Source organism: Salvelinus fontinalis, unplaced genomic scaffold (assembly GCF_029448725.1).
Source record: "Salvelinus fontinalis isolate EN_2023a unplaced genomic scaffold, ASM2944872v1 scaffold_0841, whole genome shotgun sequence".
NCBI lineage: Eukaryota > Metazoa > Chordata > Actinopteri > Salmoniformes > Salmonidae > Salvelinus > Salvelinus fontinalis.
In genome coordinates, this window is record NW_026601050.1 from 1 (window position 1) to 18,222 (window position 18,222).

The 18,222-nt window shown below is 43.2% G+C and overlaps 2 protein-coding genes across 2 annotated transcripts; one reads left to right on the plus strand and one right to left on the minus strand.

Annotated features, from left to right (window-relative positions):
* The first annotated feature begins 6 nt into the window (after positions 1-6).
* On the plus strand, positions 7-3,048 carry LOC129847431 (uncharacterized). Its single transcript, XM_055915222.1, has 6 exons — positions 7-149; positions 297-436; positions 834-928; positions 1,681-1,759; positions 1,933-2,041; positions 2,123-3,048. The coding sequence occupies exons 2-6, from the start codon at positions 353-355 to the stop codon at positions 2,194-2,196; spliced, it is 441 nt and encodes a 146-aa protein (XP_055771197.1). The 5' UTR covers positions 7-149; positions 297-352; the 3' UTR covers positions 2,197-3,048.
* Positions 3,049-3,141: 93 nt separating this feature from the next.
* LOC129847430 (kelch domain-containing protein 10-like) lies at positions 3,142-17,109 on the minus strand. Its single transcript, XM_055915221.1, has 9 exons — positions 16,813-17,109; positions 11,537-11,758; positions 9,469-9,623; positions 7,157-7,305; positions 6,884-6,968; positions 6,431-6,497; positions 6,287-6,334; positions 5,854-5,993; positions 3,142-5,320 (listed from the first exon to the last, which is right to left on the minus strand). Exons 1-9 carry the CDS (start codon positions 16,895-16,897, stop codon positions 5,111-5,113), a joined length of 1,161 nt encoding a protein of 386 aa, XP_055771196.1. The 5' UTR covers positions 16,898-17,109; the 3' UTR covers positions 3,142-5,110.
* Positions 17,110-18,222: the final 1,113 nt, after the last annotated feature.

Genomic DNA, 18,222 nt, shown 5'->3' on the forward strand with positions numbered 1-18,222 from the left:
TCTGGTATACACCATCTCCGTGTTGCTGCCCTCCGCCTACCTGATCGGCCTCATCTTCACCCTGAAGACCCACTCCCACATCTACGACATCCAAGTCAGTGACGGGCACGACCACCACCAGGGTCAGTGCCCACCGGGGGGCGCCAGCGGTGAGCCCACCAACCACAAACACTTTATTATTTCAAGCTTTTCCCATAAGTTCTAAACTTTTGTGGTGTCGTGGTTATATAGTAGACAGGAACTGGAATGTGTGATACTTCATTGTATTGGTTTCTAATGTTTGTTTGTGTGTGTAGGGGGTCACGGCACGGTCGTCCACTGGTCCAGGTTGAGGGCTCTGTCTGTGCTGATCATGGCCACGCTGCTAATGGCTGCCTGTGCCGACCTCACCACGGAGCACATCAAACCCATCCTCGACCACTCCGCCATCTCCCAGGTACGCCCACACCTGAGCCATGTTCATTAGGCCACAGCGTAGAAAAATGTTGTGCAACAGAAAATAAGCATTTGCATTTCTTATTGGCTAGGTTCAGATGGTACGTCCCCGTTTCACTCCATTCTAAACCTCTTCCTTCCTTTTCATGCCCATTGACCAACCGAGACCATACCCAGGGGAATAATAATATGATATGGTTCTTGTAATTGGGTAGAAAATGTCTCTGGAAAGCTTATTATTGAAAGCCCCTGTCATTTTATAAAACAGAATTTTACACGCATGATGTGACCTGCTGTTCAGGATAAGCATAAGGATAGCCAAACAACTTTTACAATGTTATGTCCTGACTATGTAAAGGCTAGTGCAATGTGTCACTGTCGGTCATTCATTTCTGCAGTATTTCATCGGCGTGACCGTGTTGGCGATGGTGCCAGAAATTCCTGAGATCTTCAACGGAATCCAGTTTGCCCTGCAGAATAACATCAGTCTCAGGTAAGCCACTATCAAGCTCTAATACTGCGTTTTCACTCTCCTGATGGATCTTGTCTCGTCATGTATAACCTAGTATCTCTAGACAGACCGGTTGCCTCCCACAATGTACCAATGTTCAAGGATACACTGTACATAGGGGGCAGCAGGTAGCCTAGTGGTTAGAGCATTGGGCCAGTAATCGAAAGGTTGCTAGATCGAATCCCCGAGCTGACAAGGTAAAAATCCGTTGTTCTGCTCCTGAATAAGGCAGTTAACCCACTGTTCCGAGGACGTCATTAAAAATAAGAATTTGTTCTTAACTGACTTTCCTAGTTAAATAAAACATAAACCAACATCAGTTTGGCTGAGAGGAAAGGGTGGAGTTGAGCACTGGGAAATCCGTCCAGAACCCTGCCGTAAACATTTCTGGTAGCTAGCTTGATGGAGCTTGCGAAAGATATTTTACACTCCCAATGAGTGTATTTCTCCAGTTACTAGTAGTATTACAAGCTTACAACAACCACTGACTGGCTGTGGCTAAAATTAGCCTAGCTGTCCGCGTCCGCGTTGTGTGTCCGCCTCTGTCATGTTTCCAAGGGGATTGTTTTTAAGCCCCACCTACCCAAACTCGTCGTTTGTTGAGAGTTGTCTGTCTGAAGATCACCCTTATTGATTTGGCCATGAAAATCTGACATGATTCCCAGAGCAAGTGCTGTTGCCCCCCTAGGCCCGGGGTTTCCCAGAACTGTAACCTCACATTGATTTGTCTGCAGCTTGGAGGTGGGAAACTGCATAGCAGTGCAAGTCTGCATGATTCAGATTCCCTTACTCATCTTGTTCAACACTTTTTATGTAAGTCGTTTTAAATCTTTATCTGCATTGTGTTTAATTGCATCAGATGTGCACTTAATCAATATAATTGTCAGTATCTCACTTGTTTCTGTACATAAAGCCTCAAGTTTTGATCGTAGACTGTAGTGGTCAGTGAGAAGGTCCCATCAAACAGGACTCCATCTCTTTTCCAGGATGTGGGATTCATGCTCCTGTTCAGTGACTTGCATCTTTGGGCCAGCATCTTTAGTGTGATTGTGGTCAACTACATTTTCATGGATGGCAAGTCTGACTACTTTCAGGGTAAGTTGTTGTGCTTGCTTCACATTGCTATGCAGGATATCACGGATTAGACTGAATTCCAAACCTCTGTTTCCTTTCCAGGGACTGCTTTGGTGGTGGTTTACCTCATTCTACTGGCGTTGTACTTTTTCGCCCCATCACCCCGTGCCTGTTGAGCTGCTCCGCAAAGAACAAACTTCAACTCCTAGAGTCCTGTCAGTCACTATTTACAGGAGCTGCCTTTGTGTTAACTATTTCGATGCCATGTCGAGTTATATTCTGTCTTTCAGTCGTATTCATAAGGGCTCGCAGTGGGAAGTCCAGGTAGTCCCTCCCTGTTGCAATTTGTTTTCTTCCATTTGTGCCTAATGAACATGCCCTTTACCTTTGGAATTATTTGCATTATGATTTTTAAATTAACATTCCTTCTATTTAAGCACTGCACATCCTGGGGTGTATGTAAATGACATGTAGGAGACATGTGTTTTCAGTAGGATTTTGGTAGATTAAAATGCAAATGTTAAAGCAGGGTATGTTAATATTGAATTTATAAAGTGGTCACAATTGTGCTTCACATTCATTGGCCTTTGGGTATTAAGCTGGGTTCATATGGACCAAGAAATCTACACATGGTGTTATGCTAGGATTTGTATGGGAAAAAGTACACATTTACTGCCACTTTCTTGACCTTCCTGTTCTGTTTTCTATTCTTGTGATTTTCTTTGTTGCAAAGTATTGCATTGGATAAGGTGCAGCCAGGTCTATTTCAACAAGGTCTTGTACCTGAGCAGGCAGGTAAACAACCTTCCACACAGCTCTCTGTAAAGGAATGGTATCTAGTCATAAGCAAGGGCATGCCAATTTCAATGTGCTTGTTGCACAGAGGATGTTATGGTGGTTAAATAAATCTTGACTATTAGGCAAACCTAGATAGTACTTGGTAAAGTGTGCACTACAAGGGTTCATGCAAGGATGACAGCTCATTCCATGCCAGTTACCATTACTGTTGAAGCAGACAAACCATTCCCAGATCGGTTTGTGCTGTCTTGCTTCAACGACTATCGGCAAGACCGCACAAACAGATCTGTGACCAGGCTAAGCAAACGAAGGTGATACCGAACTATTTACAGTACATGTTTATTGACTTGTCAACAATCGAAACAAAACATTCACAAATACAATTATCAATTCAGCGATCGCCTAAAAACCATTTGCTGCACAGAAGGGATTCAAGTCCAAGGGAGATGACTTTTCCAACTCAAAAGGTGACTAATGACATCATGCGGAGAAGAGGTGTAATAAAATGAGGACAGGCACAGATTTAGGCATTTCCTTGATGGGGAGTAGGGAATCATGGGTTTTCATTAACATTTTAAACTACCCCCTTGGCAACGATCAATAAATACAATTTTGTTCCACAAGGCAGATTTTAATGGCATTGAATTCAAGGTGCCATAATATTTGGCGTTAAACCACGTCCCCAACTCAGCATATAATCTGAACTGTGTTGATTATCTGACCCTGGCACTCTGTCTGCATACATTGAGCCTTAACAGCAGAATACTGTTCAGATTCAGCCCAAGTACAACATACATGAACTCTAAGTCATCCATAAATACAGCAGCATAAATACATATTCCCACATTATTGCTGCTTTAACTATTTGTCCAATGATTGCTTGACAATGGAGCAGTTCAATGTGTTTGGAAAGGGCACAATGAAAAGATTCAGCAATGCATTGTTGACTGATCTGACAAGTGATGCATATGTTATCTTTAATGTGAGGGGAAATTATAGAGAAGGAGAAATGATCCCAAATGGGAGTCATTTTTAGATGGTCAGTATGTTCAGATCAAGCTAAACCATTACTCATGTTTCCTTCTCCTTTCTAGGTTGTGGTACTTCAATATCATTGAAACTTTGGGAAAGGCACTGAATCAGATCAATGTTAGTATTCTACTTAAAACAGATCCCCCAAAATCTGTTTATATTTATGTTCTATTAGCAAAGATGGAGTAAAAGTTGGAACAGAAATTGAATATTTTATTTAAATAAAAACATTTTAAAGTCTTTTATGGAGCACCATATTCACAGTGATGGGATGATTTAGTTTACAAATGGACTTACCACAAGCATACTAAAGTGACTGATACAGTTCAGAATGAATGGAGACCAGGTGTTTTGACTCTTACCCATCTTCCATTCATATTATGTTTCTACTATGGTGGATATAAGTCCCTTGGTCAAAAATAGTGCACTACAGAGAGAATAGGGTGCAATTTGGGACACTGATACAGATAACTATCACAGAGAACTGTATATCAGAGATAATTGTTCCAAATACCTGTATGTATATCCGAGATACCTGAATGCATATCAGATAAGTGTTAAATGGGTATTAGGTGAAAGGGAAGGGGTCTATTAGAGACCCAACTACAGTAGCATCAGTCTGTTCTTCACACATAAACTATTAAAATCAGACACTATCTGTTATTAATAAGCCTTGAATAGGGAAAAGTGTTGACGACAACCTCCGTCTAAGTCTGGCATGAGGGTGGTACCAATACTACCTTCCCCTTGTCACACAAAAACATGCCAACTTTCCTAATTGTATGTAGAGAGAAAATAAATGTGAGAGAAATGCCGAACAGGATGTCTCGTGAAAATACATACAAATAAACGTCCTTCAAATAAATAATCATTCCTCTGAAATGTCTTTCTTATTAAAGTCATGAAGGCCAATATAAAATGAGGAAGTAGTGAGGGTCGTCGTGAATCTGAAAGCCGTGGAGCAAATGATTTCTGGGTCTGCACTGGGTCTGTAGGCCGGCGGATTGAGAGGCTAGAGGCGTGTGGGGGGGGAATGGGGGTGAGACGGGGGAATGGGGCGGGGTCAAGAAACATTCAACTTGGATTCCCTTTAAAATCATCAGACGTCCAAACGCAAAAAGAAATCCCATTGTTTTTGGTTTTAAGGCGGGGCTACGTAGGCAGAGGGACCATCAACTCCTTCAAGGCGACCCCCTTAAAAATAAATCCTGTGTTCTCCGTCCGACATCACCTCCCGTCCGTCCATCCATCCTCCCTCCTTTATTTCAAGCGCTCGATGAGTTCCTGTGTGAGGCCCAGGTGGAGGAGCTGCATGGTGGGCAACTGAGCCAGCTGGGGGTGGGCCTTGAGCAGACGCTCCCAGCACAGCTCCAGCAGGCTGGGCACCACAAGCCAGATCTTAAACAGGGAGCCAGTCCGCTTGTTCTCGTGGATGTTCACCACACCACCGTGGATGTACATGCAGCCAGCCTGACCGGAGAGAAGATCACAATCAGAAACCTTTATCGCCATGCAACAGTCAGTCGCACAGAGAGAGTGAGTGAAATATGAGCTGGATATTGAATTGTGGTTATTGATTTAGGATGATCCTGTGTTCTTGTTTTGGCAGTGTAAGAATATACTGACTAATCGTGCCAATAAAGCTAGTTGGATTGGAAACAAATGGGCTTAGGCCAGAGAGATGAAGGGACTTACAAATGAGTTCTGAAATGAGGTAGTAGAGAGGGGTTAAGGAGACATAGCACCTTATTAAAGGAACATCGTCAAGTGACACTTTGCTTCTTGAAAGTCCAATATCTTTGAAGTTTGACTGCTGACATGCAAAACATTTTGGGACTGTATCAACATTGGTAGTTTTTGAGTGGCGTTTCCTTTTAAGTCTACTATGCTAGATCTTGAAACCAGCGAAATGCGTATACACTAAATGGGACACTATGACAGTTCTACATCAACTACTACATAATAAACAGCTGAGCTTTCCTCTGGTGTAGTGCCCTACTGACCGGGGTCACAGCAGCACAGTGGAAATAGGCTGGCTCAGGCATCACTGCTGGGAGCTTGGTCCACTGGAACGTCTGCAGGCTGATCTTCCACAGATCAGCCACTATGACTTCACCGTTGTAACCTCCGCATAGAAACACATCTGAGACACACAACATCATGGGTTAGACTGAGACCAGTTAGAATATATTGATGGGATGAAGAAAATAACTTTTTTTTTTCCCCCCAAACCCTATTTGAGACTTCATTGAATGGAACTGTTGAATGAGATGCGGAGGCAGACAGAAGCAGACTAATGAAGACTTCTGAAAGTGGCTCTGATAAAACCACCACCGTTAGAGGGTTAAGTGGTCCGGAGTGGGCAACGACACCCCTACACCTCCTGTACAAACATTGTAATACTACTGCTATGGAATAAAATGAGAAGAATCTCACCGTTCCGTATCTGCACACAGCTGTGACATCTCCTGGGAGCAGGGTACCCTGTCAAAACCCAAAGCAATTGGATGAGTAGTGATATGTGAAGAAAAAGACCCATAGACAGCACATTCGTTTTCTATTAAAACATCAAACACAAACCTATTTTATCATGAGGCTTGGTTGAGATCTCCTCCCAGGAGTTTGTCTCCAGGTTGTACGCATGTATCTGGTACAAAAAAAAGAGGAAATGAGTTCACCTCCAACACACACAAACACAACCCGGCCACACAACCCAGCCTCACAACCCAGCCTCACAACCCAGCCTCACAACCCAGCCTCACAACCCAGCCTCACTCAGTGACAGAAGTCGCTGCTTCCTCGATCTTTATGGCTTTACAGCACTAAAAATAGCCTGAAAACCACCAAGTGACCAAATGACCCAGATTAGCTGTCTGTTTGCCTAGTCAGATTCACTACCATCACAGGTTTACGATCATTCTTCTGACCTTCCTTGAAGTTATCACAGATCTGAATTGGATGGATAGGTGAAAGTGATTGGAACAGGGCCACAAACTACCACAGGTTTATGTTGATGACAGATTGGTGTACTACCTTGTCCAGAGGATAGGAGGTCCAGGAGGTCCCTCCTCCCAGGATGTATATCCTCTGACGGTCGTGTGCTATTTCATGTCTGTACCTGTGACACAAACAGACGTGACTCATTACTTATGAGGCCCTCTGCTCCTCTAGGAGCTGAAAGGAATAAGTCAGGTCATGCTACCCAGTGACTAGGGTGTATTCGCTAGACACCAACCAGAAGAAATTGGACAAACAGGGAGGGACAATGACATGATCCGGTGGGACCGATTAAGGCGTGATGCTCACCGTTCCTCAGGCAGGTCATCTGGTGGGTTGTTGGGTTTGAGGTGGATCCACTCTCTAGTGTTCAGGTCCAGTCTGTGCAGGTCTGTGCTGTAGATGTAGCCCGTTGTTCCCCCAAATACATACAGGAAGCTGTTAATGATGGCCATCGCCTTGGGGAGAGAGAAACAAAATGGCTACCAAATCAAACTTTAATGGAAATCAACAACAATAAATATTTTTATTTGCAAGGATTGCCTATATCTACTTCTGCTATATAATATGCTCCCCTGGGATTCTTTAATGCCTTCTAGTTAAGTCAATCAGAATTTATTCAAATTTTACAAATGCATATCAAAGTGCATAAGAGCTTTCTAATCTAATGTTCATTACCTCCAACTCAATACCAGTGTCTACAAGTGAAAACAGTGCATTTCTACATTTTGTAGAACTAAATATGACGTTAAAAAGTTATATCCAATGACATCATCAAAAGTTAAAACATTTTGAAAAACTGTGATTTTCAAACACTATGAGATTCACGGTGACGTGGGCAACAAGAAAAAAACCTCCCTCTGGCTAGAAACGATTTGCAGGCTTTGAAAATCCCTTGTTTCACGATTAATCCTACCCTGTTATGTCACAGAGAAGCAGTTTTTTCAGGACCCTTCTTGTGTTTTAACCACAGATCACAGAAAGGTGCTGTTTTCACATACAGTGACTTGAACTTTCCACATTTTGTTATGTTACAGCCTTATTATAAAATGTATTAAGTATTCAGACCCTTTGCTATGAGACTCCAAATTGAGCTCAGGTGCATCCTGTTTCCATTGATCATCCTTGAGAAGTTTCTACAACTTGATTGGAGTCCACCTGGGGTAAATTCAATTGATTGGACATGATTTGGAAAGGAACACACCTGTCTATACAAGGTCCCACAGTTGACAGTGCATGTCAGAGCAAATACCAAGCCATGAGGTCGAAGGAATTATCCGTAGAGCTCCGAAACAGGATTGTGTTAAGGCACAGATCTCGGAAAGGGTACCAAAACATTTCTCCAGCATTCAAGGTCCCCAAGAACACAGTGGCCTCCATCATTCTTAAATGGAAAAGTTTGGAACCACCAAGACTCTTCCTAGAGCTGGCTGCCCAGCCAAACTGAGCAATTGGGGGAGAAGGGTCTTGGTCAGGGAGGTGGCCAAGAACCAGATGGTCACTCTGACAGAGCTCTAGAGTTCCTCTGTGGAGATGGGAGAAACTTCCAGAAGGACAACCATCTCTGCAGCACTCCACCAATTAGGCCTTTATGGTAGAGTGGCCAGACGGAATCCACTCCTCAGTAAAAAGGCAGATGACAGCCACTTGGAGTTTGCCAAAAGGCACCCAAAGACTCTCAGACCATGAGAAACAAAATTCTCTGGTCTGATGAAACCAAGATTGAACTGTTTGGCGTGAATGCCAAGCGCCACGTCTAGATGAAACCTGGCACCATCCTTACGGTGAAGCACGGTGGTGGCAGAATCATGCTGTGGGGATGTTTTTCAGCAGCAGGGACTGGGAGACTAGTCAGGATGGAGGCAAAGATGAATGGAGAAAAGTAGCGAGATCCTTGATGAAAACCTGCACCAGAGTGCTCAGGACCTCAGACTGGGGCGAAGGTTCACCTTCCAACAGGACAACAACCCTAAGCATACAGCCAACACAATGCAGGAGTGGCTTCGGGACAAGTCTCTGAATGTCCTTGAGTGGCCCAGCCAGAGCTCGGACTTGTACCCGATCGATCATCTCTGGAGACCTGAAAATAGCTGTGCAGTGACACTCCCCATCTAACCTGACCGAGTTTGAGAGGATCTACAGAGAAGAATGTGAGAAACTCCCCAAATACTGGTTTGCCAAGCTTGCAGCGTCATACCCAAGAAGACTCGAGGCTATAATCGCTACCAAAGGTGCTTCAACAAAGTACTGAGTAAAGGGTCTGTATACTTACGTAAATGTGATCAACTTTTTTTTAAGCAAACTTTTTTTTTTTTTTTTCTGCTTTGTCGTTATGGGGTATTGTGTGTAGATTGATGAGAGTAAAATATTTGTTTAATCCATTTTAGAATAAGGCTGTAACCTAACAAAATGTGGAAAAAGTCAAGGTGTCTGATTACACTGATATGGTACTGGAGATAATGAATGAGGTTGAAAAGTGGCGGAAGTGCCCTTTAACAGGAAACGGAGTGTAGGCCTAAACCTCAGAAGAGTCCAGAGCAAGCCAAGGAGGCAGTGGCAGACAGAACAAGTAGAGAAGATAATCAGAGGTGAGCCAGTAATGCCAGATTTGATTGGCCTACCTGTCCGTAGATTCGGTTGGGCTTCTTCCCTCGGCAGTTGAGCAGCGACCACCGCTTGTACTTGACGTTGCAGACGTGGACGTCATTCCCGTTGTTTTCCCCAAAGGGAATCCCAGTGCCACCAAACACCAGCAGATTGTTTCCATGTAAAACAGCTGAGGGACACAATACTGAGGGTTTAAGCTGGGTCGTGTTCATTAGGGCACACAGTAGCAAAACCTTAAGACATTTTGCAACGGAAAACAAAGTGTTTCTTACTGGACTTATTTTACAAGCATTTCGCTACACCCAAAATAACATTAGCTAAATATGTGTTTTCAACCAATAAAATTAGATTTGAAGTCCCTCCCATTGTCATGGCTACTGGACACTATACCCAGCGGTCTGACAGCAGGTGGGATTGTCCATCTGGAGGCTTTTCACCAAATCACTAAACTTGATAATCCATTGTCTTCTGAGGTCATAATATCATGGGATGACGAGGTAAAACCGGAAAATCATCCACAGACCAATTATTTATCAAACAGTCCATTTGATGTTAATGAGGTGTAGAAATGCTCTTTCGTGATTTAATACATCAATGAGTTAGCTAAATCATATTTTACTAACCAAAACTTGTCACAAGTGACTGCGTTCTAAATCAGTTTAACCCCCACCAGCATCTCATTGGCAGTGCTTGTTCATTCAAGCATTCTTTCATACAATCACAATTGGTTTGATTTAATTAAACATTTTAGATGTGGAGAATTCTAGGATTTTTACTTTACCCTCTTGATAAGAAGTGACCATACTGTATTAAGTTGTTATTGATGGATTACATGCATTGGAAATGAAAAAGTAAATACTGCAACCTGAGTTTTCCATTCATAAATGTCAAGGGTAAATTACTACAGTAGATGGGCCCTGGTATTTCATTTGTACTGAATGACTGTCAAATCTGTGCTAAGTCTGCTCAATGAGCTACATTTATACTGCAGATCAGTGGCGATTTTAGCATGTAAATCTTGGTGGGGCAAATTAAAACAAAACAAGTTTTTATATGCATGCCAGCAAAGCCACTACACAACACCAACTGAGCCACACGGGACCCCTGAACATAATACCCTTCAGTACCCCTGAACCTAATACCCTTCAGTACTCCTGAACCTAATACCCTTCAGTACCCCTGAACCTAATACCCTTCAGTACCCCTGAACATATTACCCTTCAGTACCCCTGAACATAATACCCTTCAGTACCCCTGAACATATTACCCTTCGGTACCCCTGAACATAATACCCTTCGGTACCCCTGAACATATTACCCTTCAGTACCCCTGAACATAATACCCTTCGGTACCCCTGAACATAATACCCTTCGGTACCCCTGAACATAATACCCTTCAGTACCCCTGAACATAATACCCTTCGGTACCCCTGAACATAATACCCTTCAGTACCCCTGAACATAATACCCTTCAGTACCCCTGAACATAATACCCTTCGGTACCCCTGAACATAATACCCTTCAGTACCCCTGAACATAATACCCTTCGGTACCCCTGAACATAATACCCTTCAGTACCCCTGAACATAATACCCTTCAGTACCCCTGAACATAATACCCTTCGGTACCCCTGAACATAATACCCTTCAGTACCCCTGAACATAATACCCTTCGGTACCCCTGAACCTAATACCCTTCAGTACCCCTGAACCTAATACCCTTCGGTACCCCTGAACATAATACCCTTCGGTACCCCTGAACATAATACCCTTCGGTACCCCTGAACCTAATACCCTTCAGTACCCCTGAACATAATACCCTTCAGTACCCCTGAACCTAATACCCTTCAGTACCCCTGAACCTAATACCCTTCGGTACCCCTGAACATAATACCTTTCAGTACCCCTGAACATAATACCCTTCAGTACCCCTGAACCTAATACCCTTCAGTACCCCTGAACATAATACCCTTCGGTACCTGAAGATACTACATCAAGGGACACCGTAGGCTAAAAGATCATTTTCACTGTAGTGTCCCTTTAAATTCCATACCTGAAAAAAACAATCCTACTGGTTCCCTTACCTGACATGGAGGCCAGCTCGGTGGGCATGTAGCCCTCTGTACGGATCTGCTGCCAGGTGCCCGTGGCAAAGTGGTACCTCCACAGCTCCCTGAACAGCGGGTAGTCCTCGTTTTCCTGGCCGCCCGACTCATCATAGTCCGGATTGTACCCCCCGAACACGTACAGGTTGGTGTTGTCTGCCACGCAGCGATGCCCGCTCCGAGCTGGGGGCATATGGAGACCTGTGGGGTGGTACAGAGTGGTAGAGGTATTAGGAGGAGGATGACAGTAAGGGACAAGGTGGAGAGAGATGTTAAGCTACAGCGGGCTACAACTACAGGAATCACACATAGCCTAGTTGGCCATCGTTCATCAGTCCTGTGTTAATCTTCATGGGTTCACATCATGCTGCCATGATAATAAAAGTTGATCAAAAAAATATAAACTGTTCTAACTAGAACCAAAAAATAGAAAAACAAGGAAAATGTTCCCTTGTGGGGACATTTCCCAGATCCCCAATAAGGCAAAGGATATTTTAGGCTTAGCTTAAGGGTTAGAATCAGGGTTAGGAAAATAGTATTTTGATGGGAATAAATGTTTGGTCCCCACAGGGATAGAAAAACAAAGTGTGTGTGTGGATTCACTGAAAACAAAACGTCTCAGACTTAGGAACACAGCTTTCAAAAGGTCCCACCGATGGGGCGCTCTTTTCCACAGTGACTGTCCACCAAGAGAGATCACAAGAGCCCTGCCACCTTCACCTTTCAGCTGCATGACTTTCCTCTCTGCAGTAAAAACACAGAGCTCACCACCAATAGCCTAATTCCTAGGCTGGGCATTTGGTCCATAACCTGCAACACTGCAGCTGATACCAGTGTTCCCAGCCAACATAAAGAAAACAGTTCAATTCTCATTTGGATGCATCAATTAAGTAGCCAGCCACATAAGGATTAGGGCGAGTAGTCAGCTATTAGACTGGCAGCTGGCACGTAGAGAACACGCTGATTCTTACATTCTTATCATTTACCAGACGCTCTTATCCAGAGACATTTACAGTAGTGAGTGGATACATTTTCGTATATTTGTAAGTACTGATCCCCCATGGGAATCGAACCCACAACCCTGGCGTTGCAAGCGCCATGCTCTACTGACTGAGCTGATAGTCAGAGAGAATCAACAAAATGGGTGGGTGCTGGAAAGTGACAAAAAGACACTAACATAAGGCAAGTGTGTTTTTCATGGCCCGGTGACCCGGGTGGGTGGAGAGTTCACTTAATGATCAATGAAATGGTCTAAAATGGAAGGACCGATGGAAGGGTCTGCCCATCCGGGGCATGCAAAACGAACTCGCCCAGACACACTCACACCCAACCTAGAGGCCATACTAATTTTCTTAGGGCCCGTCACCACAATCAGAGTCGTCAGTCGGTCAGTACACACACATCAACCACTTGTTTCTTAAACATCAGCAGCAGAGCAAGGGGTCCCTAATGACTCAAGGGGGTCAAAATGGCCTCTTCTAACATAGCACCATGATGATGTTGTGATTAGATGCAGATCCTAGGTTAGGCTAACAGAACCCAGGACATTGTTTACAGGGTAGTCATTTTTCAGAGACCGTGGGTTGCAGTGTGAACTACAGAGGGCAAGCTATCCAAAACATGTTTCCCATGTCCAACAGCATAGCGAGAGTCCGTGCTAAACAGAATAACCCGTTTCTGCAGCACACTGTGTACAAGAGAAAGGAACACACATTCCAGAGACCTAGAATGTTACTGGTTTGTTTATAACAGGGTGTTGGGCCACCACAACAGCTTCAATGCGCTTTAGCATAGATCCTACAAGTGTCTGGAACTCTATTGGAGGGATGCGACACCATTCTTCCACAAGAAATTCCCTAATTTTGTGTTTTGTTGATGGTGGTGGAAAATACCATCTTAATAAGCACTGCTCCAGAATCTCCCATAAGTGTTCAATTAGGTTGAGATCTGACAGACACACACACACCACCCTTTAAACCCCCTATGCTCTTTTGAGACCCCTCTTTCAAAGTTCCTGAGATCTCTTCTTCTAGCCATGCATGGTAGTCATGATGGGATGTTAATTCCTTTATTAACTTTATTAACTCTGCAACTCCACCTGTGTGGAATCACCTGCTTTCAATATACTTTATATCCCTTATTGACTCAAGTGTTTGGTTTATTTTGTCAGGTACTTGTCCATTCACACCATATGTGAAACACTGATACTCTCAGCGCCAGGCTTGAGACCGAGATAAAGCTTTACCATGCCAAAACGACACTCAACTAACAAGCTAAAAGACGAGATAAGAAATGGGTTGAGCACAGGTCATTCTTCATCTTCAGTCTCAATGTAGGGCAGGCATGATCAAATCCACTCTACTAGAATCCAAAAATGCTATACTTTAATGAAGTACAGGACCTAGGCTACCTTAGGTCAAGGGAAAGGGAAAACCTAGTCAGTTGCACAACTGAATGCATTCAACCGAAATGTGTCTTCCGCATTTAAACCAACACATCTATTCTAGGTTTGAGAACATTCCACCATTCAATGCCACTTTCACATAGCACGAACCGAGTGGGGATGGTGATGCCGTTGTATAATGCAGTATAATGGACCAGGCATGTGTTTTGTCCATCAGCAGACAGACAGTGCCAAGCTCAAGAGGCTGGCTCACACCCAAGCTCTGCTACCAAATCCCACTGTCACTGTCCATTGGCCCAGTTCCTGTCACACTGTTGTTCTCCCAGGCCCTAAACATCCCCATGCATTCTGTTCTCCCAGGCCCTAAACATCCCCATGCATTCTGTTCTCCCAGGCCCTAAACATCCCCATGCATTCTGTTCTCCCAGGCCCTAAACATCCCCATGCATTCTGTTCTCCCAGGCCCTAAACATCCCCATGCATTCTGTTCTCCCAAGCCCTAAACATCCCCATGCATTCTGTTCTCCCAGGCCCTAAACATCCCCATGCATTCTGTTCTCCCAGGCCCTAAACATCCCCATGCATTCTGTTCTCCCAAGCCCTAAACATCCCCATGCATTCTGTTCTCCCAGGCCCTAAACATCCCCATGCATTTTGTTCTCCCAGGCCCTAAACATCCCATGTATTCTGTTCTCCCAGGCCCTAAACATCCCCGTGCATTCTGTTCTCCCAGGCCCTAAACATCCCCGTGCATTCAACTTTGTGAGCTGGTCTGACAGCCTGGCTTTATATTGCCCAGGCACTCATGTCCTCTCTATGTTGCTAGGTGGCTTTTTTCAATGTCACTCAATGTCCACGCATTGAAAGAAACATACATAAGCTTATCTGGACATACGATCTATAAGTGTTTCTGTGTCTGTACTGTAAGACATTTCACCAGCCGCTGAAAACCAGTCTAGGATTACATCTGCTCAGTGATCATGAGTTACAGAGAAGAGTGCATGTACATTAGCATGCATGTAGCCTAGCCTCTTTCTACAGCATGTAGCCTAGCCTCTTTCTACAGCATGTAGCCTAGCCTCTTTCTACAGCATGTAGCCTAGCCTCTTTCTACAGCATGTAGCCTAGCCTCTTTCTACAGCATGTAGCCTAGCCTCTTTCTACAGCATGTAGCCTAGCCTCTTTCTACAGCATGTAGCCTAGCCTCTTTCTACAGCATGTAGCCTATCCTCTTTCTACAGCATGCAGCCTATCCTCTTTCTACAGCATGCAGCCTATCCTCTTTCTACAGCATGCATTCTCATTAGCACATGTCCTTTGTGCACACACACTCAACATAATTTTAGAAGAAGGAAGGCATTGCCTAGATATTGCACAACAGCTAAATAGTAGGCCACACACAACTATACCTACAGAGAGCAATAGTAATGGCGTCTTTTTGTAGGCACTAACTCCGCCATGGCTCATTAGCCAAAGCCTATGGGGAATGTATATTGATAAACAGAGAAAATAAGGTCTGTGGTAAACACAGGCTTAGGAGATCTTATACGTTTTGTGATAATCTTCATTAGCTAATGTCACTTTAAGCATTTATTTAATCAAAACAAGAACATAGTCTTCATAATTCATAATTCAGAAAGGTCCTGTTAATTGACTGATATTATCTCATAGGGGGGGAAAAAACACAAGATCTCCTAAGCCTGCGTTAACCTCAGACCTCATTTTCAGTGTTTATTCCAAAACCCCATTCTTTCCCACCATAGGAATTGCTGAACGAACCAGATGTAACCGATTTCCTGTATTTAGGACTACAAGCTGGTGAGCTCTATGTTACTATGAACAAGGGTTGCCGCCAGCTGGCTAACAACTGTTGGACTGTGGACCACAGTACCTGGGGCTCCGTATGCAGTCCTTGATGTAACAAACACAAATCCACCCGGCATCAGTATATATGTGATTATTAAACAGCATTAGATTATATTCCTGTGTATTGACAACAATAGAAAGCCTAATGCCTGAGGACCAAAATAATGTGATGATGTGTATAATGAAATATGATCAATTTCTCATCTTGGTGGTTTGGAGTCAGTGTCGAGGTCATTCGCATACTGTAAATCAATCAATACCGTGGTCAATAGCTTCAGTTAAATGTATGAATCACGTTCTACTAAACAGATTTTTTTTGCAAGGATGGAGGATCACCTGGAGTTGAGCATTTCTGCAGATGAGTCGACCACCAACCATCTTTCCATAATCATAATGATGTCAGTCTAGCGAACGTTATGCATCAAGCATTTGTATAGCCAACAACTGACCCAGAATCTGGTCTTATTAATGCACGTCTCCTGTAAAGACAGATTCTGGTTCAGCCAACAACATGAAGCGCAAAAAACTGACATACGTGAAATAACGTTAGCTAGAATTAACGTTAGTCAGCTAAAACATTTGCAATCCAGCTAATAACGTTAGTAGATTAGGCTAATATGAGATTGTTTACGTTCATATTTTATTCTTAAACGTTGTTTCCATGGTTTATTGCTCTCTGACCAAACCAAAATAAACATAGATAGCTAATTACCTACCTAGGTAACGTTAGCTAGTTAGTGGTTCAGACATAGGCTAACTAGTTAGCTACCTAGGTCGCCGCTATTGTTACATTTGGTTAAACATCTTGCCTTTCAATGTCAATAGCATAAAACCCCAGTTATCCTCTGCAATCAAGATTTGCGGACTTTGTCAAACATATATTCATTGAATTGGTTTCATAACAGTAACGTTACCAGCGGACAGGTCTCTAGTAATATGGCTAACGTTAGCTAGCTGGATATGCTACATGTTGTTTTTGACTGACCTGCTACTCTGACTGGAGGCCTCACTGTCAGTTTCTCGAATTTATTCAGTTGTTCCGAACTGCGATCGCCTTCTGCGGCCGACATCGTTTTCCAGATCCAAGACGATCAACAAAATGTTACTCAAAATTGCGACAAAATGCTTTAAGGTGCTGATAATACATTACAACAAATAAAACATTACATTATTCCCAAGGAAAGCCATTTACAAATGCACCGTTCATGTGTCCCTGACCAATCAGAGAGCCTGTTATTGATGTGCATCGCGTAGGAAAGTTATTGGGTTTCCACTAGTTACCACAGCCATCGTAAATATTCATGAAAAACAAACGTTTTCTTTTTGGTCTTAATGTAAGGCTAAGGTTAGACATAAGGTTGGCAGTGTGGATAAGGTTAGAGTTAGGTTTAAAATCATATTTTGAGAAGATACATTTAAGTAATGGGCGGGGTTTAGTACTTTGTGGCTGTAATAACTAGTGACGAACAAATTATGGGCGGTGCGAGGTACATACTATGTTGGAAATAATTTATTTTCAAGCCAGGGTGCATAATTGAGCGCTTTGCATAGTTCATAGATGGTCCTATTTTTCTAATTGTCCATAAATTACTTGGATTTAATGCAAAAAGTTTGGCATATGTTTCCTAATGATGGATTAAGCATGAATGACCAATTACTAATACTGTGTCACTGTGACTTGGTTAATAGAAAAAGGCTTAAAGTCAAATGAAAATCCATTTATTCATATCTAGGCCACATGAAATTGTTGAGGAGGAAAATATTCATCAGGGACGAAAACACTTTATTGACACCATCAATTCATGAAGCAAAAGCACATCACTGACAATAGTCATAAAACCCTAGAAAGAAGTGTTGGATATTCCCTCTTGGATTTCTGGACAACATCGAGCTGAAAATAAATAAAAGGGAAATACATTTTATTTATTGAAAGAAGCATTTACGTTTTAAACATTGGCCTGTTGATCATTTAAATTCCACAATATGAAATTATATGAAGACAAAATGCATCTATCTGTCAGTTCACTTTCTCAGGGTAACTGAACTGATTGGATGGCAATGACTTCCTTACCCTCCCTGTCCTGGATGGCTGTGCTTATTGCCAGAGTTACAGCCACAACCACTTGTGGTTCTAGCTTATATGGCTCCCTGAGGGGAACCACCCCTTCAACAATATGTCTGTGAAACTATATATTCACAGTATTACGAATGACTTGTGTTTTATTTGGTAACATTTTGTAGTGTGACTGATTTTACTAATTGAATTAGTACTGTACAAAGTTAGAGGTGCACTATTTGATAGATTCCCCCGCTCTCCCTACCTTGGGCTTCCAGTGGGGAGACCTGAGGTCAACCTACCCCCGCCCCCTCCCCATCTCGTACTTCTGAGTGGTAG